This window comes from Fukomys damarensis, unplaced genomic scaffold (assembly GCF_012274545.1).
Source record: "Fukomys damarensis isolate Sample0158 unplaced genomic scaffold, DMR_v1.0_HiC HiC_scaffold_5, whole genome shotgun sequence".
In the NCBI taxonomy this organism is placed as follows: Eukaryota; Metazoa; Chordata; class Mammalia; order Rodentia; family Bathyergidae; genus Fukomys; species Fukomys damarensis.
This window is the reverse complement of record NW_022900917.1, coordinates 49,650,691-49,663,892: the sequence shown is the minus strand read 5'-3', so window position 1 is coordinate 49,663,892 and position 13,202 is coordinate 49,650,691. Positions and strand designations below refer to the sequence as shown.

At 34.9% G+C, this 13,202-nt stretch overlaps 1 protein-coding gene across 2 annotated transcripts in view; it reads left to right on the top strand.

Annotated features, from left to right (window-relative positions):
* Chd7 (chromodomain helicase DNA binding protein 7) overlaps positions 1–13,202 on the top strand; it is a 122,230-nt gene that overhangs the window by 53,523 nt on the left and 55,505 nt on the right. For both annotated transcript variants that reach the window (XM_010640544.3, XM_010640533.3), the window contains exons 4-6: positions 2,726–2,863; positions 3,890–3,955; positions 10,881–10,936. In XM_010640544.3, the coding sequence (XP_010638846.1) occupies positions 2,726–2,863; positions 3,890–3,955; positions 10,881–10,936 (260 nt within the window). The remainder of the gene's footprint in view (positions 1–2,725; positions 2,864–3,889; positions 3,956–10,880; positions 10,937–13,202) is intronic.

Genomic DNA, 13,202 nt, shown 5'->3' with positions numbered 1-13,202 from the left:
TGATTGACTATTCTGACCAGCATGGAAGCTCTGTCTTGGTTAGGAGGATCCCTGAAGCAACCTCTACCTCATGTCATTCCTTCTGGTCAAGGACACTTAGTGTTAATGAAACCTTACCCTAAATGACCTTTGTCAGAAAGGGGCTCTGTGCCTCTCTTGCCCTCCTCTAGGGCTGAGACTGTCACATTATACTGAGTGTGAACTGTCTCAAATCTCTTTCTGAGAGTAAGGAAGAGCACAAACTTAAGAAGATTAAAAGCAGGCCCTATCTGTAGGAAAAAGTCAGACTGTGTTGGTCCTGACTTGAGAGAGTCAGTGCCTGCCTTACCCTTGGTGTACATGATGAGCATGTTGCCTATCTTTGCTTTGCTGTACCAGCTTTAAAATTCATGAGGTTGTTTAAACAGTTTTATTTCATAATCCTTAGAAAAACTTTACATCATGTTTTTTCAGTATTATTTTTATTTCTTCTGTGTGTTTTGCTAACACAGTCTCTAGTTGTAAAATTCTTCCATTCATTAACAATTTAAATCTTGTGCATATCATATTTAGATTTTATCACGTATCCATATTTCTCACCATTTTAACTAAGAGTACTAAATATTTGTTTAAAAGATCAAACAATATAGAGTTATTTTGAACAAAATTTGCAAAAACAGTTGAAGTTTTTACTTAAAAATTACTTTTCATTGTTATTATGAATTTTTCTGTTCAATCCTTCATCTCTTAAAGACTTTACAGAACATTTATTTTAGGACCAATTCAAAACATAAACTCCCCTCTGTTCCTTTTACTCTTTTCTAAGAATTAATACCAACAATTTGTGCGAGTTTTCATTTTTTTTTTCGTTAATAAAAGCACATACATTCATTTTTAAGCAAATATTCTTTGAGGCATGAAGAAATACGTAAGATATATATATATGCCCTTTGTCTTCAGGAGTTTTTTGATAATACACACATCTAAATAGCCAAAGTGTTTTATTTATCTTAAGTAGAATTATCAGATACATACTGTTATGTGACTTTTCATTTGGCAATTTGCCTTGCAGATATTCCCAAGATATGTATGTAGCTTACTGGAAGGGGAACTGCTGGCCAAAGTGTTGGCATGTTTCAGTACTGCTAGATGTGGCCACGTTGTCCTACAGAGGCTATGCTCGGTTATATTTTGATCACAAGAGTACAAACAATTATACTAATGCTAGCTATTACCAGTCATACTTTAATCAGCAAGGTAAAAAGTTAAAGCAGTTACACTTAATCTTCCTAGTCAGTTATGAATTTTGTCGTTCAACCCTTTGTCGCTTCCAAATTTTCAGGCTTTTTCTTTAAGGACCAAAAGTAAAATATAGAAACTTTTTATTTAAGTAGTCTTCTGAAATATGGGGTACCTTGGATAATAGTGTAATAGTATTTATATAGAATGTTGTAATTTACAGAGTATCTTCTAATGGATTCACTTTTGGGGACTTTTTAAAAAAATTCATTAAGTTTATTGGTACATTTTTAGTTATGCAGTATGATGGCATTCATCATTTGAAATTTGTACCTTTACATGATATATCTTGGTTCTTATTTTTTTCCCCATTCCCCTGCCTTCCCATCAACTGCCTCCACCTGTCCCTGTTTACAAAGACTTTGTTTCTGTTTTTTCCTTTTCTCATATTCTTTTCCCTCCTTTTTTTCCCTTTCTCCATCCACTTCCCCTTCCCCTGTGGATATTTTCTTCCCATTTCACATTATCTGTTATATAGTCTGATCCTCATTTACACTTTCAGTTTCGCATATCAGAGAAGCTATTTGGTATTTACGCATGTATGTCCTATTTATTTTACTTGAGAATATGGCCTCAATGTGCATCCATTATAAATAAATAGCAAATAAATATATGAAAAGATGTTCAATATCACTTGTCATCTGCAAATTGCAAGTGAAAGCAACACAGATTCCACCTCACCCCACAAAGAATGGCTGCTATCAAGAAATCAACCAATAACAAATTCTTGGTGGGGGTGTGGGAAAAAGGAACCTTTCTCTACTCCACTGTTGGTGGAGTGTAAACTGGTGTAGCCACTGTGGAAGTCAGTATGGAGATACCTCAAAAAACTAGGAGTAGAGGTCCCATTTGACTGAGCTCTTTCTCTGCTGGGTATCTCCCCAAAAGAATTAAAAGCGTTATACCATAGTTATATATGTGCACCCATATTTATAGCAGCAGTTTGTAATAGCTTAATCTTGGAAACAGCTCAGATGCCATCAACTGGTGGCTGGATAAAGAAGATGTGGGCTTTTAAAAATAAAAACCATTTTTTAAAATGTGGACTTTTTATGTGAAAAATTTTCAGTCTTATAGGAATAGACAGAACAATATAGATTCATTACCCAGGTCCAATATTGCCATTCTCATTTGGTGGAAACCCTGATGAAATGAGGAACAAGATTCATTGTTAGTTACATTTTCCTGTTAAAGGACATTTTTCTGGGAGTGGCAGTGTAATGGCTGCCCCAAGACTTCAGTCCAGCTTTTCCCCTACTTTCTTTATATTTGTTGTCACGATGATCTATTCACTTGATTTACGGAATTAACATGACCGACTTTTCTTTAACATCATCTTTTTAAAACATATCTTACCACCCTGAGCTATGTTAAAAGAGCACCGGTGATTGCTTTTTAAAACCCACATTGTTGGTTTTTTTGTTTTGTTTTGTTTTTTGTTTTTTAGAAGAGACGGTCTAGCAGGCAAGTGAAGAGAAAGCGATACACTGAAGACTTGGAGTTCAAGATTTCTGATGAGGAGGCAGATGATGCAGATGCTGCTGGGAGAGATTCTCCCTCCAACACTTCACAGTCAGAGCAGCAGGTTAGCAGCCAGATTTGTGTGGTTCATGTATGCATTTAAAAGATGAACTGTAGATCTTATAGCTGGAATCTGAGTAGTTCAGTGACAGTGTTGGACTTTCAGCAGGGGGACATTCATCTGATGTTGGCTAATGTGCTTTGGGAAATTAGTTGTTTTGCAGTATCTTTTTAAAAGCCCTGTTCACTGAAATTTATTTTTATACAAGCCTGTGAAGTGTAATTTAACACAATTTTGGAGAGTCAATGGTCTATGCTGAGGGAAGAGTAAGAGCTAGAATATGAGGCAACTGAATTTACCTCTGAGAATTCAGTGCTGTAGCTTCTGGGACTTTAATAAACCACTCAAGCTGGTCTCCTGCTGTTTAACACGGTAAGAACCCCTTTATGAAATTATTGCCTTGTAGTACCCAGCAGGGCATACTTTATTCTCTGTGCAATGTAAATGATGGATAAAATAGTTTGGATAAAATATAGATAACTAATGTAAGATTATTTTTAAAATAATACTTTTTACTATTACTGTACTTTAGTTAACAAACTGCTAACACATTGGAAAGTGCAGTATGTTAAATGCAATTTTGTGTCTTACTTGGTAATTTGTGGTATGTTATGCTGTGGCATAGTGTTTTATGTGACCTCTGTAGATAAAAACTGCCTACAATAACAGAATGATGAGTATATTTACCCCGTGGGTATAGATGAAGAAAAGTTATATTTTTGACTGCTGTCATGCAGAGATTATTTTCTCTTGGCAGCTGGAGTTTCTGAATGCTCTCTGGCTTGAGGGACCCATGCTAGTCTACGTAATTAAATCACATAATCATGGAGTAATAGGCACAGCGCTCTTCCTTTTGGCTTTCTGTAGAGTGAGATTTTTGTTCTTTTCAGTCATATTTCCTACTGCTGACTTTGTACCCAGCGATTTAAAAGTGTGGAGATAGGGGCAAAGGGAAATATTTTCTTGCCTTTGTAGCAAGAAATGAAATGTTTTCCATTTGGGTTGATTTATGCCCCTTTATTTTCTTAGGAATCTGTTGATGCAGAAGGTCCAGTGGTAGAAAAAATCATGAGCAGCCGTTCAGTGAAAAAGCAGGTAAGCACCATTTGAAACAATCAGAATCTATGGTGTGTGTGGCTCTTCTAGGATTATTTGCTTTGCAATTTTGTTTTAAGAGATGGCTGTTGTAAGGTAGAATTTTTGGTGATATTTTTCATCTTGTCTGATTTTTTTTTTTTTTTTTGGTACCAGGGATCAAACTCGGGACCTTGCACTTGCGAAGCAGGCTAAATCTCTGGCCCTCATATGATTTCTTAGCCTAGTATAAATCTTTGGAACATTTTAACCTCAGATGAAATTAAAATATATTAAGCCATGAAATAAAATATATTAAGATTTGTTACATCACTTAGAGTAGGCAAGGAACTCAGAGATTGCCAAAGAAATGTATAAGATTCTCAGTTACAGACTGCTTTTTTATTACAAATTATTCATAATAGTCAGAAACGTGTCTAACCTCTCATCTCTCTTTGGAAGGTCCTCCACCCTACTCTTTTATGGTGGGATAGATAGTCTTTTTATTCTTTTGGCAAGTAGGTAGTTTCTCAAAAATTTTGTAACCTTTTTTCCTTTATTCATTTTTAGTTGAAATACTTACATTACTAGTGCAAAGGTGAAATATAGGGCTATTTTCAGTGTAATTTTCAAAGATGGTATGATTAATTTTTCAAAGTTAGACAAAGTTCATGTTGTTCTGCAAAGGTGACCTTTAAGAACTTGTGATTGCCTTCTTGAGGGACTCATATACACTGTACCTAAAGGAGACAACTTTTTAAAGACACTGAAAATTGCATGTTAGAATATGTAAATGCACCAAGATGTCACCATAATTATTTAAAAGAGGTAAAGCATTTTCCCAAGCTAGACAAGAACAGAGGAGCTCACAATTCTTTTTATTTGCATTCAAGATGCGTAGAAATGAAGCTTATGTGTATGTATTTTGTTTTTGCAACACTGGGGATGGAACCCAGGGCTTTGTACATGATAGGCAGCACTCTGCCACCTAACTATATACCCCAAAATCAACTTCAGTTTTTCAGTATGTGAAATAAAGTGGTTTCTCTTCAGTAAAATTTACAAAGTATAATTGCCCAGTGAGAAAATGAGGATTGGAGAAATTATGGGACTTAAAGTAAGATCCCAGGATTATCAAATAGTAAGTTTTTGCTATTCATATGAAATAATCAGAAGGAATATGTCAAGATATTTTCAAATGGAATTTATTGTGTATGTGGATATCTGATGACACTAAAGATTTTTGCTGTAATGAATTAAATGATAAAATGTCAGCCAACTCTCCCACCTGTCCAAGCAGAAGTGAACACTATTTAACTCATTAGAAAGGTTATATTTTTATCCTACTAATGATGCTAGGACTGTTCATTTGCAAATTATAAATATATGGTAAAATTTAAATACTTGACGTGCTTTAAAGAATAATCCCCTTCACTGAATTGAAGTGACTTGTTTAAGTAAATAGCATGTCATTTAATGAGATACAGTGATTTTCATTCAATTGATAGTACTTCAGCAGGCCTACTCAGCAGGTTTGGAGGTTGCAAATTATAATTAGCTGTTATTCAGATCTACTTCTTAGACTATGCATTATGTAGGACATTGTGTTTTGTTTTTTTCTTCTTTCTGTGTTATCCTTTTTTTTTCTTAGCTACCCTTTAAGGACAAGTGTGCACATTTTAGGCATAGGTGTTGTTACCATTTACTGATGATCCAGTTCATCTTACCATAGGGCATTGAAAATGATAATTTAGCCAGGTGTGGTAGTGCACACCTATAATCTTAACACTCAGGAAGCTAAGGCAAGAAAACTGTAAGTTCAAGGCCAGCCTGTAATAGTGAGACCATGTTACAATACCACCCCACCATCATTATAACTACATAAAAGATGTGAATTTTAGGATGGAGAAAATTAGTGGAAACATTCATCTGGAGGCCTGTGATATGCCTTGATGTATGATTTGAAGCAAGGAAGAGAATTGCTTGTCTATTATGTTATTTTTTTTAAAGGGCATTTAAAATCTAGAGAAGATAATGTTAACAGGAACTTTTAAATTGCTAATGCTCTCAGGGAGGTTATTAAACTATTTATTAAAGTTACCAGCTTTAGAAACACTGGAGGAAAATATCACAAATAGAAGCAAAAGGAAATTTGAAATTTTTCTGTGAATTCTAGCTATGCTTTTGCTGGTGTGTTTCCTACTACTATGAATAATTTAAGAGTTGTATCTGAAAAGGTGTCTTTCTGTGTCCCTGCCAGTACTGTAGAAAGTGACTGTGGTACCCCATTGCCTGTCCTGCAGAGTGTTAACTCATAATGGGGACTCGATAGTTTTCAGTCAGTCGTCCTCATTGCTATAAACTCAAAAGTATGTTGTTCTGTTATGATGGAATTGTGCAACTCACAAAAATTTCTGGCAAAACTTCCTCATTCAGCAAGCACCTTGTGTTAAATGGGGATGTCTCAGGCATTTAAATATATATTTTTTAATTGAGTTTATTGGTACAGTCTAGGTATACAATACAGTTACATTCATCATTGGGCTTCTGTACCTTTACATAATAGGTCTTGATTCTCATTTTTTCCCCTTGTCCCTGCCCTCCCTTCACCCCCTCCTCCCCTCCCCATTTGCAAACACTTTATTTCTATTTTTTCAGTTTCTCATATTTTTTTCCCTCTCCCTTATTACCTTTGCCCCACCCTTCCCACTTTCCCTACACCTTTAGCCCTTTACTTCCTATTTCATATTATGAATTATCTCATTAGGATCCTGTGTACTATTATAGTTTTTCACACCAAAGAAACTATTTGGTATTTCAGTTAAAGAAATCTCTATGAACATTAAAAATAGGGAATCCTAAAATAAAACTAAAAAGGAAAGTAAAAGAGAAAAGGCAATGATGTAACATTAAAATAATCCTTAATTCTGGAGATGAAAATGGTCTCCGAACATATTTAAATTGCTTCTTGCTCTTATAGTCTTATCTTATTCTTTTTTTCATTATTTAGAGAATACTTTATTAGTTTCTGTAATCAAACCCACGTAGATATGACCTCACATATTTAGTACAATGTGTTACCCCTGTACACATGGAAAAAAAATAAATAAACTAACATTTCTAGACCAATATGGTTGTCCATTTCTGTACAATCAGGCATTTTAAAATATTGACCCAAGTTAATTTGAATGTGACCCAGTGGAAGGGCCATAGTTTTATTTGTACTTGATTTTGAAGTAGCTACTACATGTGAATGGGTATTTAGATCACTTAAAAGTTAAAGTCTTTCATTTTCTGTATTCAGTCATTAGCTCTTTCTGCTATTTTTAGTCATCTATTTCTGGAGTACAATTCAAAGTCTTTGAGTATTAAAAGGTTAAAAAAGGGTTTTAAAGACAAATTTTGGCTGTATTTCCTAAAATTTTTTATTTTTCTTTCAATTCCAGGATTATTATTTTAATTCTCCTCATTTTGAATTCTATAACTAAAAATAAAAGCATAAAGTTAAAGTAAAAACTCTTAGTTTCATTCATTATTGTGTTCTTCTCCCTAAATAAACTGTGATTTATCTCTATTAATAAATTGGGCCAAAAGTGATTCATACCCATGTCTTATTGCTATCTTTGTGAAGGTACTTTTTCATTCTTTTATGCCTTATTTAACTTGGTTTTGTTTTGATGTTTTTAGTTTTTTGAGATAGAATCTCACTGTAGTTCAAGCTGGCCTTGAACTCAGTAGCCCAGGCTGGTCTCAAACTCAAAATCTTCCTGCCTCCTGTCTCAACCCCTCAGATGCTGGGATTACAGATGTGCACAACTATACTGGGAAAAATTTTTCTTTTTTACATTGTAGTTTAGCTTTGTTTGTCCAAGGTATCTATTTAGGTTATAACAGATTGCTTAGGAAAGATCTTTCATTCTTTTAGGCTATAGGAGTATCCATTGCTGGGTAGCATTTTGAATCCAGGTGGCCACAGGAGTCTATTTATTGTACAATCAAGGGTTCTGGCTTAAGTGAAGAATGGAACAAATATGGTTTAATATGTTTAAAAGGTTAAACTTATGAATAATTAAATTTTCTATACATGAGGCACATTTGTCAGAAATAGTCTGTTGAACACATGGAACTAGAGTGCTCTGAAACGTAATGATGGCTGTTCATTTAGTAATTTTAAGTGGTATGTATGTGTAAAAGTGGACCTAGCGCTCTGACTTTGTTATTCATTGGATATGCATATTAAGGGATGACATCTGAAAATTGGGTAGTATGAGGTGTATGAGGCTGGTCAAAATGACTGTCATTTAGTGAGTAATTGAAATGGTGCTCCAGAAAACTCATAAATTCACATGTATTTGTTTGGGTATCAGTAAAATAAAGAGGTGAGTATGTTTGTATTTATATGAGAGGAAAAAGTGAAAAATAGTTCTATTTATAGGTGGTTATCCTACATCTGTGGTCATTTAAACAAAACACGTTGCTATATTTAGGGGACATCTGAAAGATATAGATCCTGGGACACTTCTGCACCAGCTCCAGGTGTTGCTAAGTGAGGTTTCAGAACCCAGTCCTTTCCTCCCAGGAAGCTCTAGACAGCCCCCCCCACCAATTTACATAGAGAAAAGGGTTGAGTTCATGGATGTATGGTTTTAGTCCATGACGGATTGACCTCATTGCTTTGGGCCTGTGACAGCATATCATGGCAGGAGCAGAGCTGATAACTTTGTGGTCAGAAAAGATGAAAGAGGTAGGGAGAAAGGAGGCCCTAGGGTTCCACTACTCCCTTCAAAGACATACTCCTATTGCACAAGACCTCCCACTGGGCCCTTCCTCCTAAAGTTTCTGTCACCTCTCAATAAATAGTACCAAACTGAGGTCTAAGCATTTGGAGACATGGGATTTTGGGGAACACTTCAAACCCAAACTATATCTAGACCCTCTTGTTAGATATCTTCACAGCAGTTTTCTAGAGGACTAGCTGGTCATAAGGAAATGAATACTAGTAAGAGTTGGAAATAGTGATTGTGAGAGAAATTTTTAGTAAGAGAATTGAGATAGAATAAAAACTGTCTCTACTGTAGGAGATTTGATCCTGTGAGTTTTGGTGTCCACTTAGAATTATGGAACAGTGAGACCATTTAGAATGGAGTAGGAAGAACAATGTAGAAGAAAATCTCAACAAGAAGGAAATGAGAGCATAGAAATAATAAATCATGTTTCATTACTACCTAAAAAAGTCATTTTAAAAACTCATAATTTAAAGAAATACAGTATAAAAAAGAGTAAAAGCGCAGATTTTTTAATTATATTGTAGGTTTGACTCTCACGATATGTTGTGAGAGACATTAAAAGATCTAGCCTTTCATTCTTCCTCATTTTCTACTATCTACTGTCTTATCTAAATCGTAACCCTTCTACTAGAATCTCTTAATTCAAGATATATCTTGAAATGGTAACAAAATAGGGAAGTATTACAGCTGCATCTTGGATGGATTGTTACTTGAATTGACTATAATTTATCTGTAAATGAATTCCAGGTTTATATGGCTGGCTTTTAAAGATACTTGCCACTTTTCATTTCATTTTGTGTAACTAAAAGTCTGTAATAAGGATGTTATCCTGAATATACTGGTTTAAAAGCTGTTTTATAGTTATGAGCTTTCACAGACCCATTAAAGTACAACCAGATATTAATAGGTGTTGACCACATTCCTGAATACCAGGTCATCTTATTGGTGATTTTTAGACAAGCTGAAAAATGTGTAAAATTCAAGTTTAACTGATAAAGGGAAAATTGTGAACAAAACCTTAAGTTCGCAATCACTCACAGTAACTTGAAGATTATACATTGAGGGAAATCATGCCCTTGAACAGATCTGTGCCAATCTGTTATGCAGTATAAGTCTTTGCTCTTTTGTTTGTCCTCTGCTGTCTTCCTACTCACCTGAATTTTCTTCAAAGCATCGATGACGCAGTGCAGCACCCATGTATGACCCTCAAAACAGGCTTTGGGACTCCTGTACAGTATAAAAGCAATTTTGAAACATCTGTAAGGGATGTTTATATTTTATACCCTTGCTTTAGCTGATCAAATGCTCTAGATGAAAATTACATATTATGACTTGTTCAACAGCCTATAACCAAAAGAGGGGAGTGGAGAGAGATGTCTGAAATATCATTTAAACATTATCTTCTGCATACGCTGTAGCAGGTAGGATCAAAGGAGATGTTACAGATAATTTTACCACTGAAAGCTCTTGATTTGGCTGACATGTATCAGGATTTTAACCTAGCCTAAATGAAGTATTTGGAGTGTTAATTTTATTTGGCTGCTGTGTATGTGAGACATCTTGTCTGAGAGGTTTTAATTGTACCATTGAGTAAAACTAAAACTATGAATAATGATGCACTGAAATTACAGCATAAGAACAAGGTTTAGTTTTATATGGTTTCTTGTTTAGAGTTATTAACTATATGGAGAAATAAATGTCTTTTAAATATTTTAAAACATTACAAACCCACAATGTAAAGTTACCATGAGGCAGCCAAAAATAATACATATGGCATTCAGGAGAGCAGTTGCTAATTGGCTACTGCCTGAGAAAATGGTACACTTGGCGTCTACTTAACACTGTGGGTTTGGCAGAAAGCCAGATTTGGGGTCAGGTTGTTGTGAATGAAGCTGCATGTGGTTAGGGAGGAGTTAAAATGATTCATGTCTTAGAAGCTCAAGCCCGTTGAGTAGAGTAGTATGCATGGGCCTGAGCACGTCAGTCTTCATCGCACAGGCCTCCTGCAGCTCACAGCGTGTGCATCTTTCCAAGGAGGCCCTGCTCTGCTCTTCTTGGGCCATCTTGTGCTCATGTGGGAGTAAATCATTACTTTTGAAATATTCAAGTACATGGTTTTAAGTATGTGCCTGAAATTTTTTTGTTTTGTTTTGTTACAGAAGGAATCTGGAGAAGAGGTAGAAGTTGAGGAATTTTATGTGAAATACAAAAACTTGTAAGTAAACTGTGATTTTTTTATTTTAAAGAAAAAATGTGTGTGTGGGGGTTATATTTTCAAAGTACTGTCCAACCTTTTATTTAAAAATGTATGAATTGGAAAACTTTAATATGGGTTTATTTGATGCCTTGGAGGCTGTTTCCTAGTAATTTTGTATCTTTAAAATATTTTTTAAATTTTAATTTTCCTGGAAAGTGTGTAATTAGTATAAAGTTTGCTAACTTTCTCGTATAACTACAAAGTTCTTTTTAGACAGAATAAAAACTTATGATAATAGGGAAATAAGCTAATAACTGCCTGCCCTCAGAGGCTATTCTCCAGAGCTGTTCTCTATCCCTTCATCTGTGCATGGGATGCCAGACACTTGAGACAGAGCTCCACTATGAGAAGAAGGCTCTAGAAAAACCACGACATCATGCAGGCCTTAAAATGCAGTGAGCTGTGACTTTATCTGGGTTTGTTTCTGTATTTGTTTAATAAATTTGAATTACATTGTTTTTAAAAATCTGAATGGAAAAAAAAACTAGTGAGTTGCCTTTATAGACTGTTGTAGATAATAGACAGTATGCCTGGTCCAAACCACGTTATGATGAGTCAGCATAGTTTTCAGGGTCAGAAGTTGTCCTGCTGAGGATGACTGAGATCATTTATTAACCTGACTAACAATCACAGAATAAGGACAAAAACATTCATTCATTAGATAAACATTTATTTTGCTTTTTTTAAGACAAAGAACTAAAGCACCATATTAATAAATTGTAGGCTTTTTAAAGAGAGTTTTGTGACTAGCTGTGAAAACAGCCAAAGCAAATTTACATTATCTTAGAAAATGAGAACATCAGGTACCATTTTTTTATTGTTCTCTTGTTATCATTAGTACTGTGTTAATATAACAGATGCATTTTGATGAAATTATAAGTAAATTCCTTTACTAACTTACCCTTTGTAATTTTAATTGTGAGAATTCTTTGAAATGCAGAATCTGGCAATACAAAAATGTTCAGTAAATGTTAGCTGTTATCATCATTTTGTCCCCAGAGCATGAGTTTACACCTGTATAAATTATGCATATGGCATAATTTCCTCTGCTGAGTCCTTAAGGAGAGAGGTCAGGATGTGCAAGGAAGAGGTGAACTAAGTAAACCAGAGGGGGAAAGTTATCTTGTAGATATATCAAATTAAAACAAGAACAAAGAAAAACTTTTGAATATCAGCTACTGAAAAACAGACCTTGTTAGACAGGCATCTCAGTCAGTATGTGGCACCAAGACTGAGGTGCTCGCATCCATTTGAACCTGTTAATAACTCTAGGGAAGGAACCACTGCCAAGCAAAGATGACCAGTCCTTTCTGTCAGTCATTTGAGGTGAAGCAAAGAGCTCTAAAAACTCTAGTTTGATATTATCAAGATCTGAGAAAAATTAAGATTTCTCTAAAATGAAAAGCTCTAGTTAACATATATTGATATAACTTCAGATACATAAAAATTTTCCAGCAGTGGTAGAATTTTTTTCTTTGTAGTTAACATATACCTTTTGGAAAGATGTTTTTAGACTATGAAATATGGTTGCTAAGTTGTGATTTACTAATTCCATCATTCCTTCTAGACTTATTAGTTGGGTTTCTACTTTTTTCCCACTTGCTAAATTATAGGTGTGTAGACTTTGGATTGTGACTCTATCAAGTATGTTATAACTTTCCTTTTTTGGTGTGATTTCCTTTGCTCACATCAACCCAGATTGGGCCAGTGGAAATCCCTTCAAAGTAGCTCCTTTGTCCTTTTGCCTTGTCCCCATCTTTCTTTTGAGTGCTGGCTCTGGAGTATACCAGGTCTAAGTTGTGGCTTCTCTGTTTCAGTGCTGGACTCAGTTATTTCTCCAGACTCTTGGTTATTTTATTATAGAGTACATTTAGAAACCAAGACTTGGGCTTTGAGTATGCTCACTGCTGCTGAATAATCATTGTTTCTAGTCCCTGTCAATGGATAAAGCTAGGATCGTGTAGGCACATGCATATATGCACATGTTCATATAACTTACACATATTTATCTATGTATTATATGCACACACATATCTGTTTCTCTGTGCCTGTCTACCTAACAACAAAAGCAATGACTTTGTTATTTCCAGTATTACTACAGCACTACCATAGGGTTCATTCTGTCAGTTTTTCTTTTAACATTAATTTCTTTCTTTGACCATAACAAGCTTGGCTCTTACTGTGTACAATATATTTATATAGAATATAGAATTTATATAGAATA